General features: G+C 37.8%; 1 protein-coding gene across 7 annotated transcripts in view; it reads left to right on the forward strand.

The window, feature by feature from the left end:
• The window catches only part of LOC105484349 (centrosomal protein 295), a 70,240-nt gene that overhangs the window by 11,982 nt on the left and 42,783 nt on the right, over nucleotides 1-15,475 (forward strand). For 6 of the 7 annotated variants that reach the window (XM_024793618.2, XM_024793621.2, XM_024793619.2 and 3 more), the window contains exons 6-10: nucleotides 2,017-2,112; nucleotides 6,265-6,405; nucleotides 10,145-10,328; nucleotides 10,550-10,717; nucleotides 14,408-14,629. In XM_024793618.2, coding sequence (XP_024649386.2) covers nucleotides 2,017-2,112; nucleotides 6,265-6,405; nucleotides 10,145-10,328; nucleotides 10,550-10,717; nucleotides 14,408-14,629 — 811 coding nt within the window. Of the gene's footprint in view, nucleotides 1-2,016; nucleotides 2,113-6,264; nucleotides 6,406-10,144; nucleotides 10,329-10,549; nucleotides 10,718-14,407; nucleotides 14,630-15,475 lie in introns of those variants that run through there. The other variant, XM_024793620.2, reaches the window with a different exon arrangement.

The following is a 15,475-nucleotide window of genomic DNA, read 5'->3' on the forward strand; positions in this document are numbered from 1 at the left end:
TCAGCCTCCCAAGTAGCTGGGATTACAAGTGTGTGCTACCATACCCGGCTAATTGTTGATTTCTAGTAGAAAAGCGGTTTCTCCATGTTGACCAGGCTGGTCTCAAACTCCTGACATCAAGTGATCTGCCTACCTTGGCCTCCCAAGGTGCTGGGATTACAGGTGTGAGCCACAACGCCTGGCCGCAGCTTTTTAACAGCGCTAATACTGGGCTCTGTTCTTAAAAACTTGTTAAAAGCTACTCAGGTAAGAAATAAGTTCTCAGATAAGAGAAAGTTTCTCAGATAAGAAAAATGTTCTTAAAAACTACTCAAATAATTCTGCTTACATTAGCCTGTTCACTTTTACTTGGATTTTCTTAATCCCCCCTTCTTTGTTTTGTTTGTTTGTTTGTTTTGAGACAGAGTCTTGCTCTGTCACCCAGGTTGGAGTGCAGTGGCACACTTGGCACACTTTTGGCTCATTTTGCATCATTGCAGCCTCTGACCCCTGGTTCAAGCAGTTATCTTGCCTCAGCCTCCCTAGCAGCAGGGATTACAGGTGTGTGCTACCATGCCTGGCTAATTTTTGTATTTTTAGTTTTACCATGTTGGCTAGGAAATGGAGTTTTACCATGTTGGCTAGGCTGGTCTCGAACTCCTGACCTCAAGTGATCCACCTGCCTCGGCCTCCCAAAGTGCTGGGATTACAGGTGTGAGCCACCGCGCCCAGCCCCTTCTTGTCTTTTATATTGTTTCTTTTCACTTGAGTCCTCCTCATAATTCCACATTCATATATGTTATAGCTAAAACTGGTTAATTCTGAACCTATTCTTACTTAAACTTTTCTCCCTCCCAACCTGTGTTGCATTCATGATGTCATTGAATTAGCCAGGCATGATGGTACATGCCTGTAGTCCTAGCTATGTTAGGCTGAAGCATAAGGATCACTTGAGCCCAGGAGTTGCAGTGAGCTATGGTCATGCCTCTGTACTGTGGCCTTGTCAACAGGCCTTAAAAAAATTAAAAATGCTTTTTATACATTAATTGATTCTCACAGTAATTGTCACAATAATCATATGGTATAGCAATAGCTATAAATCCACTTTTCTTAAGGAAGCTGAGGGACAGAAAAGTTGAGGGACTTTGCTAACTTTTCACTACTAGGATATAATACAGAAGACATCCAGCAGAAGTGTTAGCATTTCTTTCTGGATATTGTTTTCATCATGTTATCTGTAAAATGCATGGTTTATTATTTAACTTATGTGTAATTGTTAGAACTTCTAGTTGTTAGAACTGTTACTGTGAGCTCCTTGAAGCCAGCAGCCATTCTTTTATTTTATTTCTCATTGTCGTTCACAATGCCTTGTGTAATGTTTAACACATAGTAGGCACTTAATATTGTCAGTTCAGTTAATTAATTAACATCAGTGTGTGATAGGTTGTGATGGGTTGAATCTGCCTTTACTACAAAATACAGGAAAGAGAAGGGGGAAGGTAGTTTACTGTCATTCTTCTGAGAGTTGTTTTGTTCTGGAATAAGTGTAATTTAAATACATTGGCAAGTGTTTCAGGAACAAAACTCAAAATACATCATTAAACATTGAGAAAATAAGACTGGTGTGAACTACAGTAGAATTTTTGTGATTAGATATGGAAAAGGACATAATGAGGCATGCTGTTTTCTTATAAATATAATGAAATGATTTTCATTTCACTTGATGGCCTATAAGCCCTTCTATATTCAGGAGATTTAAAGATGAAATTTCTCTATAAATAACTTAAAAATTGAGATGAATAAAGCACATTGATTAGTTAGCGACACCTTGAAGATGATTTGAAATACTGATGAGTCTGGTACTTTTATTAAAATTTGAAGTAATTTAACTAAAAATTTGATTTCATTATGAGGAGATTTTAGCATGTTTTGGATGCGGATAACTCAATAAAATACAAAATAACTTTTTTTGCATTGGATTCAGCTTTAAGTGAAAATTAATGCTTTTAACCTATTTTTTTATGTTCTTGTTTCCAGAACATTGAAGTAAAAAGAATTTCTGCAGTCAAAACCAATAGTTCTACCTACCACCATCTTCACACTTTTGTGAGTAGAGAGACAGACACAAAACAGGTGATTGACTTATCGTTTCTTCATGCCCTCGATTTATTATTTCTGTGTGCATTGAATTGAATTATATCTTAATTATATTATGGTGTTCCCAGATTTCAAAATTTGTACAATTGGTAATAATCAAAAACCTTTTAAATGCTTTGAATTTTTATGTCAGGCATATGATGGTTTAATATGAATTAAAGAAACTAGTTGGCTATTTAAATGGTTATATTTTAAAATAACAGATTTTAAAGCTTTTTTTAATCATAAAATATTACATGCTATTTGTGAAAAATTTGAAGCTATACACATAAGTGTAAACTATTGGGAAAACACCAGTTCTGTCATCAAAGTGGAATATGGTTAATGTTTTAATAAAGTCATTATAACTTTTATTTAAATATAAACATATACACACTTTTCAAAACATGATTTTTAGTAGCCACTTAATATTTCATCGTACCATTTATTTAATCATTATTTTTTGCTTCTGTAAGTAATCATTATCTTGCACATTTTTATCCACATCTCTGATTATATATAAATTCCTAAAAGAGAAAGTATTGGCTCCAAACTGTGTAACATTTGATACAGATCATTAAATTGCTTTTTAAAAGCATCAACAACATAGGAGAATGGCCACCTTACCATAACCTTTGTCTGCACGGAATATTGTGTTTTAAAACTTATTGCCAGTCTTAAGAGTAACAAATGATATATTGTTATTATAATTGCTATTTCTCTGTGTCAATGGGGGTTTTAATTTTTTTCATGTTGAATATATTTGGCTACTAGGAAAATAAATTTTATAGCATTCCTGTGGCATTTAGAATGCAACAAATACACATTTTGGTTGACTGCTTAATAGCAGGTATTAAAAGCAATATTCAGTTAAGAACTAAAATTAATATCACAGAATGAACTTCTAAGATGCAAGAGTAAATCTGAGATTTATTTAAAATTGTAAAGTATTATTTCATTTTCAACATTATAATGTAGGAACAATAACTTCAATTTGTTGCTAAATGCTGTACTATTCACTGCATTTTTGTGATATTAAAAAGATGTTACCTTTTAACTAAGATTGATGATGAATTATTTTTTTACCTAACTCCATCAGCATAGGGTGCTGCTGGTATTAAATTAATATCCATAAGCTTTCTTTTTTGATAGTAACTAGAAGACCTACCTCCTTTTCAATTTTGGACTTAAAAATTAGATCAGTAGTTACAATGATAAAGGGTTAGAAAAAAGTTAGGGACCACAAACAAATTTTATTTCTAACAGTTTTATGAAAGTGGTCCCACAAACTAAAGCTTTGTGTAGTTTGGAGATATGATTTCTGAATATTTCCAGAAATAGATTTATTACTGTACCCCTTCTTATTCGAATATTTTCTTTTATTTGCTGCTTTACTCCATCACTTAGGAAAAATCTGTCCTTAAACCTTGGATTTAAAATGTGATGATTAATGTGTTTGGCTTTCAAGATAAAATTACCTCAATTTTCATCTGCACTCAGCTCACATGCACAATAATTTTAGCATCTTCCCTGGAGGAGAACGATATGATCTTTATAGCAGGTATCATATAAAAAATATTTGCACTCTTGGCATATATGTTTGGGTATTTTTCTTTAGCAGCTTTCTGCAAACAAACTTTCATTTGTTCAGTCAGACTTTTTAGCACATAAGAGCTGCTATTGTGTGTGTGTGTGCTGGGATTACAGGCTTGAGCCACCGCGCCCGGCCTGAGGTTTCCTTTTTTTTTATGTTTGAGACGGAGTCTTGTCCTATGTGTGTGTGTTTTTAACATCCTGATAAAGTAATTCCAAAATCTCTTGTATGTCATAATATATATCTTTGGCTGAAGAAGAATTATGAAAGTGACCTGCTGTAGTCCTACTTACAGCCAGTAGTTGTCTACATTTTGTTTTGTTACATTCGCTACCTCTACACACAACTAAACAAAACATCATATGCTTAAAAGTCCTACATTACTTATTCATAGCCTTCATCATGTCTATTCTTTGTCAGTGACAGTTACATAGCACTTTTTTCAAATGAATTTTGCATTCTGAAAATATTTCTTGAGTCAGATTCACTATATTGTTTGTGGTGAGACCCAGAAATGTCTGCAGAAAAGTGCAGCTGAATCAGTTAAATTCATCATCGATTTTCCATGCTCTATTATATCTAAAAAGATTTCTGTCCAAATATCTGATGTGCAAAATACAGAAATGTATTTATTAATAGCATTTATCATTCATATATCTTTGATCTTCAAATACTGAAAATAGAATCTAACATTATTTCAACCAGATTTATGGTTATGTTTTTAATTACATTGACACAAATCTATAGGGGATTGTCTTCCTAAAGCTGTATTACAAATCTTGTTTTGAAGTATGATCAATAAGAACAAAATTTGTTTGTGGTCCCTAACTTTTTCTCTGACCCTTTATTCATATCCTTTATATGACTTTTTATATCTGAGCTGATATTTATCATTCATGTTGTATGCTATTTTGAAATTTTTCCTTTCTTTAAAATTTTGGTTTACCAAAATTGACATACTGCTTTTAATTTATCTTCAAGAGATGTGAAGAATTCATAAACAACTTTTTTCTTGAAAACCTCATGGCTGAAATGGATTGAAATATTGTTCTCAGAGGTTATTTTATTTAATATACATATTGATATACTAAATACTTCTAGAGATTATAATTTTGATTTAATCTAACTTTTTTTGTCTTGCCTGATGTTATTTAGTTTTGCATGAATATTTAGTGGCTCAAAGAGGATATATTTTTGATAAATTTGTTTGGCCAGTGTACTCCTTGTTAATTTATTAACCGTCAATCTCTTTACCTATTTATCTCACCATTTGAGAATTTTTAATAATCTTACACTTGAAGTTAACAGCTTTCTTGGTCGTCATTAATTGTTGCAACTGGCTGGCAGAATTTCAACATACAAAAGACAGAAAAAGACTTTTACTGCTGGTTACATTTAGAATATTTACCTATACTTGAAAGTGAATATTCAGATAATAAAAGTAAATCCAGGCTGGATGTGGTAGCTTTCTCCTGTAATCTCAGCACTTTTGGAGGCCGAGATGGGAGGATTGCTTGAGACCAGCCTGGTGAACATAGCAAGACCTCATCTCTTTAAAAAAAAAAAAAAGTAAATCCAGACTCTGTGCCCCTTTCTCTTTTTTGTGTTATTTATGTTAATGAGATTTATGGGTATTTACCTTTCAATACTGTCATTTTAATGAGGTTTCCTTTTTTTTATTATTTTTTATTTTTATTTTTTTATTTTTTGAGACAGAGTCTCACTCTGTCGCCCAGGCTAGAGTGCAGTGGCCGGATCTCAGCTCACTGCAAGCTCTGCCTCCCGGGTTCAGGCCATTCTCCTGCCTCAGCCTCCCGAGTAGCTGGGACTACAGGCGCCCGCCACCTCGCCGGGCTAGTTTTTTGTATTTTTTAGTAGAGACGGGGTTTCACCGTGTTAGCCAGGATGGTCTTGATCTCCTGACCTCGTGATCCACCCGTCTCGGCCTCCCAAAGTGCTGGGATTACAGGCTTGAGCCACCGCGCCCGGCCTGAGGTTTTCTTTTTTTTTTATATTTGAGACGGAGTCTTGTCCTGTCGCCCAGGCTGGAGTGCAGTGGTACAATCTTAGCTTACTGCAACCTCTGCCTCCCGAGCTCAAGCAATTCTCCTGCCTCAGCCTCCTGAGTAGCTGGGATTTTAGGTGCACAACCACCATGCCTGGCTGATTTTTCTATTTTTAGTAAAGACAGAGTTTCACCGTGTTGGACAGTCTGACCTCAGGTGATCCGCCCACTTCAGCCTCCCAAAGTGCTGGAATCACAGGCATGAGCCACCACGCCCAGCAAGAGATTTCTTTTCTTACAAAGTGATGGAGAAATATGTTTGGAGGAGTATAACCTAATCTGGTTTAAAATGAGTAACTCATAAAACTTTATACTAACAATCACTTTCATAGATACATGCCGTTGATAATTGTGGGAATTTTAAAATATAACTCTTCTTATATTTAATTTTATATATGTAGAAAACATGATTTCAAGGTTGTTTTGTTTTTTAGTTATTGCTTGTCTCACACTTTAAAACTTTTGCCTAAAATTTTTTAATGACTGCTAGCCAGATGCTCATTTGGCTGCTGAAGAGGAAGCTAAACGATTGGAAGAGCTACAAAAACAGGCAGCACAAGAGAGAATGGAACGGTTTGAAAAGGCACATGTACGGGGATTCCAAGCAATGAAGAAGATGCATTTGGCTCAAGTAAGACTTAAATTCTACCCGTGACCATTACTGATGGACTTACTAATAGCATTGCAGGACTGATTAGTGAATGAGCTCAAAGAAAGGTGGGAAGGGTGGGTGTTCAATATAGTCTCTGATTGATATAATTTCAAGTTTCCCAACTTTCTTTGCCCTCCCATTTCAAGTTCTGATTAGGTTAAGCTATTCTCCCAGTGTATTGCTGTTCTAAAAATTTTACTAATGAATTTATTAAAAGTTTAATATTTCAATATGTCCAAAAACAACCTGGGAAAAAAATCACTTTCCTAATTTAATTATTTAAGTAGCATATGTGCTCTATAAATTTGAGGATTCAGTTCATTAAATATGCATTGAGCAAGGCACTTTCTGGTTTTGTAGAATGTTGTTTCAAAAATAAAGTCATGATCCTTGCTACCGCAGCTTTTAAAAAGTGACCATAGGCCACGCATGGTAGCTTATGCCTGTAATCTCAGCACTATGTGATGTCAAGCCAGGCGGATCGTGTAGGCCCAGAAGTTTAAGACCAGCTTGGGCAACATGGAGAAACCCCGTCTCTACTTAAAACAGAAAAATTAGCCAGGCGTGGTGGTATGCGGCTGTAGTCCCAGCTACTCCGGAGGCCAAGGTGGGAGGAGGATCACCTGAGCCCGGGACAAGGAGATTGCTTTGAGCTGAGATCACACCACACCACTGGATGCCAGTCTGGGCCACAGAGTGAGACCCTGTCTCAAAAAAAATTTAAGAAGTGACTGTCAAGTCCAGTCAAGGTAGCTCATGCCTGTCATCCCAACATTTTGGGAGGCCAAAGCGCTTGAGCCTAGGAGTTCAAGACCAGGCTGGGCAACAAGGCGAAACCCTGTCTTTACCAAAAATTCAAAAATTAGCCAGGCATGGTGACCTGGGACTACAGAGTCAATACAGTCAGTCCCAGTTTGGGACTGTATTGTAGCCTGGCACCTCATTTCCCAAGAAGGCTGAGTTGGGAGGATTGCATAAAACTGATTCATCTTATTAGAAGTCTGATTTTATTTTCTGAATTTGACTAATGCATTTGGATGTTTTAAATACCCATGTTAGGAATAAGTTTTTAAGTACTTCTTAAAAATGCATTGGAAATTAAATTTTCTTACGAAAGTTTATTTTTATAGTTTGAACTAAATCATGAGCTTCTCCCTTAAATTTTTAGCTTTTATAAACTAGGAGTGAATTATGATTAAAATAACTGAATGTCTGAATTGTTATCAGTAATTCTCCCCATCTAAGGTTTAAACCTATAGTAAAACAGACACAAAAAGCAGTCATAAATTGAACAGATTCTTCCATAAAAGCAGTAGTGTTTAGTAGTAAAGCAAGTGGGCTCCACAGTCATTCTGCCAGGATTTATCTCTCTCCTTCACCAGTCAGCTGTTTGATCTCAGGCAGATTAGTTAAACTCTCTGAGTTCTGTTTCATGTGTTTTTTTTGAGATGGAGTCTCACTCTGTCACCCAGGCTGGAGTGCAGTGGCGGGATCTTGGCTCACTGCAACCTCCACCTTCCAGATTCTAGCAATTCTCCCGCCTCAGCCTCCTGAGTAGCTGGGACTACAGGCACGCGACACCACACACAGCTAATTTTTTTTTTTTTGAGACAGAGTCTTGCTCTGCCGCCCAGGCTGGAGTGCGGTGGTATGATCTTGGCTCACTGCAACCTCCACCTCCCGGGGTCAAGCGATTCTCCTGCCTTGGCCTCCCGAGTAGCTGGGACTACAGGCACACGCCACCACACTTGACTAATTTTTGTATTTTTAGTAGAGATGGAGTTTCACCATCTTAGCCAGGGATGGTCTCTATCTCCTGACCTCATGATCCGCCTGCCCCAGCCTCCCAAATTGCTGGGATTACAGGCATGAGCCACTGTGCCCGGCCCAATTTTTTTGTATTTTTAGTAGAGATAAGGTTTCACCATGTTGGTCAGGCTGGAACTCCTGACCTCAAACGATCTGCCTGCCTTGGCCTCCCAAAGTGCTGGGATTACAGGTGTAGGCCACCAAGCCTGGGTGGATTTTTTTTGTTTTTTGTTTTTTGTTTTTTAACCTTCCCTGCCACACCTCTCCTGATCATCTGTTTTGTGAGGATTAAATGAGTTTAGTAAAGCCTTTAGAAATGTACCTGGAATTTCATAAGCTCAGTAAATGTTAGTGATAGGGGTCATTGTTATAAATAATCCAAAAAAAAAATGCTAGCTTGCAATGAGCTAAAATAGTATACTTACTCAAATAACTTTAGATAATTAGAATCAGTATAAATGAAATAAGTTCATTTATAATTTTATTCTTTTTCAGGGCATGGCAAAAAAAATGCATCCTCAAAAGACAAAATAGTTAAAACTTTAGAAAAGAATAAGTAATGTATATATGTTATCACTTTTTAATTTATTTTTATTTATTTTTTAATAAAGAGTCTCACTCTGTTGCCCAGAGTGGAGTTCAGTGGCACAATCTTGGCCCACTGCAACTTCTGCCTCACAGGTTAAAACGATTCTCCCGCCCCAGTCTCCCAAGTAGCTGGTATTTCAGGCACGTGCCATCACGCCCGGCTAATTTTTGTATTTTTAGTAGAGACGGGATTTCGCCATATTGGCCAGGCTGTTATCAAACTCCTGACCTCAGGTGATCTGCCTGCCTCGGCCTCCCAGAGTGCTGGGATTACAGGCATGAGGCACTGTGCCCGGCCCATTACCACTTTTTCAATGCAGGATTTCTCTATGTTATAGTAGGCTTAATGTTCCTTATATAAGAAGGTTGTTTAAAAACCATGCAATCTCACTGCTAATAGAAGATTTCATTTTTCCTATCTGAACCTTTTTGCTGCATACTGTATTGTGGCCTGGGACCTTATTTCCTTCTAGTGTCTGTATTAACTAATATTTGACTTCTACCTGCTCCAGTTTTATCTTCTTTCCCTAATCATCCTTGCCTTACATACCCTAGCTATAGTGAACAGTGCGCTATTTTCTGAATATCCCATGCCTTCGTCTCCATACTGTTTTGCTACAGTTTTTTCTTACATGGACTCATTCTCTTTCACCCACTTTTGTCTGGCTAAATCCTTATCGCAAGGAATGAGAATTCTTGCCTTGTTCTCCTTCCTTCTATCACCAAAATTCCATTAGATAACCTCACTAAAACACTGATTAAACTTTCATATTAGCCATACTCTTTAAGCTTAAAGAAATACATTCAGATCTCCTTTAATAATAGAAATTCATAAGAATGTGAGGTAACAAGAAATATTCTATGTTAAGCCACAGTCAACTCTGGGTCTTGGTGCTTACCTCAGATAGGTATATGGAGAACTGGAACAAAATACATCACGAGAGCCATGGTAACTTATATAGAAATTAACTTCATGACTTTCCTCAGAATGGAAAACTGTAGCTGGCAGACACTTTTTGCAGCTAATGGCCTAACCAGTACCACTTTTTCATAGTACTTATAACATAATACTACTTGTTTGTTGGTCTTACTACTAGGGAACTAGGGTAGGGTTGAGATTGTGTCCCTAGCACTTAATGTGGTATCTGGTATTCAACAAATAATTGTTGAATGAGTAAATGTCTGTCTTTTGGCTGAACAAATAATAGCGGAGAGGAGAGAAGCTTAGACCCTGATCCTCATTTCCCCTACCTGCAACACTGTTAATATTACCATACAAAGTTTGTGACTCAGTTTTTGTTAATTCTCTTCATTCTTGAAGAATCAGGAGAAACTAATGAAAGAACTCAAACAGCTACAGCAAGAGGACCTGGCACGTAGGAGACAGACTGTAGCACAAATGCCACCACAACTAGTTGAACTTCCATACAAACGCAGTGAACTGAAAGAAGACTGGCAGAGAGAACTGGAATTTGCCTTTGAAGATATGTACAATGCAGACAGGAGTAAGATATTTTCAGTAGGGCTTTCAGTAGTGGTTTTAACGTTTTGGTGGGAAAATATGTTTGTAATGATAAAGCAATTTTTATCTTGAAATGAGTTCTCAATTTGAAGGAGGCCCCCCCATAGTTTAGATTGAGACATTACTGTGACCTTTGCATTTTTGTGATCCAGTTATTTTTAATCGTTTTGGAATGGAAACATGTCTCTATTTTTCTTTTTTAAGAGGTGAAAGGGAATCTGATTCTGCACCTTGAACCAGAGCCCTTGCCCACTGTGACTGATCAGATTCAAGATGAAGAGCTGAACCTTTCAATGGAACAAGAAAATTTGGGTGCAGCTGAAGACCTTCCAGTGACAGAAGCTGAAATAATATGTTCTAGTGAAACAGATGGTAAAAACCCTTCTGAGCTAAATATTACAATATTTCACAGGAAAAGAAATGCTAACCATTAGCCAGCAGTTAGGAAAATCTGGTCTGATTTAAGTGCAAGCAATGAGTAATACTGATGGGATCGGTAGCTAAAGGAAACAATGTTTTTATATATCCATCATTGATGGTACTTTTTCATATGCGTAGGAGGAAAGTTTATTCAGAGGTACAGATGATCTGAAGATTTTCAGGTTATTTGAGTTAGGTGCTCAATTCTGAATTCATTTGAAAGATTGTATGGTAAACATACCTGATAGCAATAACTTCAGCATATCCTGAGAATGACCCTGTGTGGCATACACACCTGAATGTGTGTTCTGAGCTAGGGAATCTGGGAATAGCCAACCTGGAGATTCTTTCTTGTCTATGAGGAATACCTGAGCCCCTGTCCCATCCTGTGGAACATGAGCCACACAGAGGATCAAGGTATCAAGTTTTGGGTTGAATGAAAGTCGTCAGGTGGAGGTCATTAGGAAAAGGGTACTAAGTGACAGTGCTATTTAAACGGCATGCTTTTTGCAAGCAGTTGCAGTTCTTCTGTCCAGCCTGCTGCCACTGGACTCCCCCTTGTATGTATGCCCTCAGTGAAACCCCGTATCTCATTGACTAGCTCTGGATCTCTTATTTGGCCTCTTGAATCTGGTGCCATCCCCATTTGAGGGAGTAGAGATTCAGCACAACAAAGGTCAGCACAGACTGGTCAGATCATCAGAGATCCTACTGGTATTCAGTTATTTCTAGGTACTTTGTGTGTAATGATGGATAGCACAAATTTTGATCTCTCAAACATCTCTATCGCCAACATTCGGAACTTTTTTACTTGACTGTCCCATAGTTAAAACTCCATGTCAAGCAATAAATTTATGATCTTCTCTTGCCTACTGAAACAGTCTCTACCTATCTTTTCTATCTTAGTGAATGGTATCACAGTCTGTAGTTACCCAAGCCAGACCACTGGGAGTTACCTTTAACACTTTCCTTTTACCTGCATGTCTCCTTAAAGACCAAGTCCTCTTCCCGGATTTAAGCTATTTTTGCCCCATATCTACTGGTATTGCCTTTGTTTAAAACCACTCAGGGTTTCTTATCGTCTTCGCCCTATACCCTGAACATAGCCTTTTGGGATTCCAGCTTAATGTAGGCCTCCCATTAGACTCCTCAAGTAAGGGCTCTAGGCCTTATTCATGTCTCCTATGCCTACATTGTTGTCCAAACAGAAGCCTAAGGTTACTACCAGCAACTGGGGGAAAAAAAAGCAGCAGCAGCTTAAGGTTACTGTGTTTTTACTTTGGCGTAAGTTTGGCAGAAGATGGTTTCAGGACTGACTTGCCTTCCCTCCAAGCTTTCCACTTAAATTTCATTTCTGTCCGCTGCAGAACCTTTTCTTTTCATGCTAGGTCAGCAGTGTCTTTTGTTTGTTTGTTTTGTTTGTTTGTTTTGAGACAGTCTTGCTCTGTTGCCCCAGGCTGGAGTGCAATGGCACGATCTTGGCTCACCACAACCTCCGCCTCCTGGGTTCTCCTGTCTCAGCCTCCCGAGTAGCTGGGACTACAGCCACACATCACCATGCCTGGCTAATTTTTGTATTTTTAGCAGAGACGGGATTTCATTATGTTGGCCCAGGCTGGTGTCGAACTCCTGACCTCATGATCTGCCCGCCTCTGCCTCCCAAAGTGCTGGGATTACAGATGTGAGCCACCGCACCCAGCCAGCAGTGTCTTTAAAAAGATATTCTTACGGCCATGCGCAGTGACTCACACCTGTAATCCCAGCACTTTGGGAGGCCGAGGTGGGAGGATCATTTGAGTTCAGGTGTTCGAGACCACATGGCCAACATGGTGAAACCCTGTCTCTACCAAAAATACAAAAGTTAGCTGGGTGTAGTGGCACTCACCTGTAATCCCAGCTACACAGGTGGCTGAGGCAGGAGAATCGCTTGAACCTGGGAGACAGAGGCTGCAGTGAGCCGAGATCGCACCACTGCATTCCAGCCTGGGCAACAAGAGTGAAACTCCATCTAAAAAAGAAGATGTTTTTACTCTTTTATGCAACTTTTTCAGTTATTTCCATTGGGAGTATCATTCAATATCTAGTTTGTCACAATGGAAGTTCTTGCCTAATCTAAAGGGACAGTTACACTTTAGCTCCTGCTGATCTTATTTGGTCTTATTGACTTGGTGTTGCCAAGTTGTTTGTTTGAAGTTAGGAATCTCATTGTTTTTAAAAATCCTTACTTTTAAATATGAGCAATGAATTTACTTCTTAAAAACGAGTGGGTTGTGGAGTAATGGTAAATGAAAGAAGCCAGGCAGAAAATAACACCTAAATATATGATTCCATGTTTATATGAAGGTTTAAAAAAAAAAAAGGCAAAACTAATCTGTGATCTTGGGGTTAAAGTAGTGGCTGTTTTTAGGGGTGCATTGACTGGGAAGGGACATGAAGGAAGCTTAGTCTTGGTAATGTTCCACATAATCTGAAAGGTGTTACATCGACATGTAAAATTCATTAAGCTATACACTTAGGTTTTGTGCACCTTGTTCTTTGTAAATTATAACTCAATTGGATTTTTTTTTTTTCTTTTTTTTTTTTTGAGACGGAGTCTTGCTCAGTCGCCCAGGCTGGAGTGCGGTGGCACGATCTCGGCTCACTGCAAGCTCCGCCTCCCGGGTTCAGGCCATTCTCCTGCCTCAGCCTCCCGAGTAGCTGGGACTACAGGCACCCGCCACTACGCCCGGCTAATTTTTTTGTATTTTTAGTAGAGACGGGGTTTCACCGGGTTAGCCAGGATAGTCTCCATCTCCTGACCTCGTGATCCGCCCGTCTCGGCCTCCCAAAGTGCTGGGATTACAGGCGTGAGCCACCGCGCCCGGCCTGGATTTTCTTTTTTTAATGTAAGTTAGACAAAACTACAATCTGCCCATTTTCAGCCTCTTCAAGATATTCTTAAATTGTATTCCTTGACTAAGCCAGAGAAATATATACTTGCATCACACTTTTGTCCTCTTAGAGAACTGTTCGTATTATACTGAGTTTTGGCATTAAACTATCAGCCCGCATGGGAAAATGTTTGAAGAAATACTTGTGTTGTTTTTTTGTTTTTGTTTTTGTTTTTAACTGAAGGGATCTCTGTGTGAAGATGGGTGGGAGACATTTTTCCCAGATGGTGCCAAGAATAATTTGGGAGCAGTTGATTTGCTTTCATAGCTATGATGTTTTCCTCTGTAGCGCACTAAGAAGTACAGAACCATATTTGGGACTGTTCTCTAGTGTAGACTATAGAACCTCACAGCATATATTTTCAATATTAATCTTACCCGCAAATTAATTAGAAGTTATTCAGTTATTTAACGAGCAAAATAAACATCTTCCTGTTAAGTTTTTTAGGCTTGAAATTTGTGTTGCATACATGTTTCTGGAAAATACCTGAATTTTGGCACTTTTACTATTTTCATTTGAAAAATTATTTCTGGTTATAATGATTGGCGTCAAATAGCATTGTCATGTACACTGTTAAATTGTAAATATCGAGGAAAATAAAATTGTGCTTTTAACTAGTGGTTATAGCAGTGACCGAATATAAGATGGAACAATTTGTCTGGTAATACAATAGATGCTAAATAAGTTTTTTCCCTTTTTTCTTTCTTTTAGTTCCCTTGGTAATGAAGACCCAACAGATTCCTTCAAAAGTTCTTTTTAAAAAATTATTAAATAAGATCCGAAGCCAAAAATCTCTCTGGACAATTAAATCCATGTCTGAGGATGAAAGTGAAATGATTACGACTGTTAGTGAAATTGAGAGTAAAGCACCAACGGTTGAGTCAGGAACAATTGCCAGTGAAGAGAGAACATTATCCTCTGGGCAGGAACAAGGTATTTCTCTCTAAGAGTCTCATTTTATATAAACCCTTTTAAGTTGTTCAAAAGTAGGTTCATTTCTGAAAAATCAAATAGCAGTTAAAAGGAACAAAACATAATCCTGCTAATTAAAAGCAACAAAGAAACATTATAAAACCCTTAATCTTCTTTCAGACCACTTTTAATCTAGTATTGTTATTTACGTATATTCATTCCAATCTGATCAATGAATCAAAATTAACCAGTTCCTTATTGAGATGTTCAGGCCGTTTTCTGATTTTTCTTGGCATTTTTGTGCTACAGCGGGCATCCTTTTAGTGAAGTCTTTGCCCACATCTTTATTTCCTTCCTTAGGAAGGACTCTTTAAAGAATAACTCCTGATCAAAGGATATATGAACATGTTAATGGCTTTTGAACATGTTGTATTCCCACCAGATACTTAGTTTCTTATTTGCTAATGTTAAATAATTTTCTGATAGGAAAAACAGGCTATTAACTGTACTTCCAGAAGTTATAAAGTATCTGTTCACATATAATTCAAGTATCTCCTTGATTGCGATTATTTTTAAAATGCGATTGGATTTGTATAGAAATGTTTTGCTTCTGTGCTTTTGAGAAAAGTGACTTGTGGTCTATATTTGGGTTTTGGATTTTATCCTGCGTCCCACAGGAAGCCATGAAGTATTTTCTTCCCTTGGCCCCTTGACAGTACCTTCCCTTGGTTTTCCTACTTTACTATTTTCTGTTGCATTTTCTTCGCTGTTTATCCACATCTCCATGTGGATATGCTTAGTCTAGAGCTCATTCCTCAAGTCCCTTCTCTTTATATCAAAACTCCCTAGTTGATCTCAAATGTCACA

The sequence above is a fragment of the Macaca nemestrina genome, chromosome 12, assembly GCF_043159975.1.
Source record: "Macaca nemestrina isolate mMacNem1 chromosome 12, mMacNem.hap1, whole genome shotgun sequence".
Lineage (NCBI taxonomy): Eukaryota > Metazoa > Chordata > Mammalia > Primates > Cercopithecidae > Macaca > Macaca nemestrina.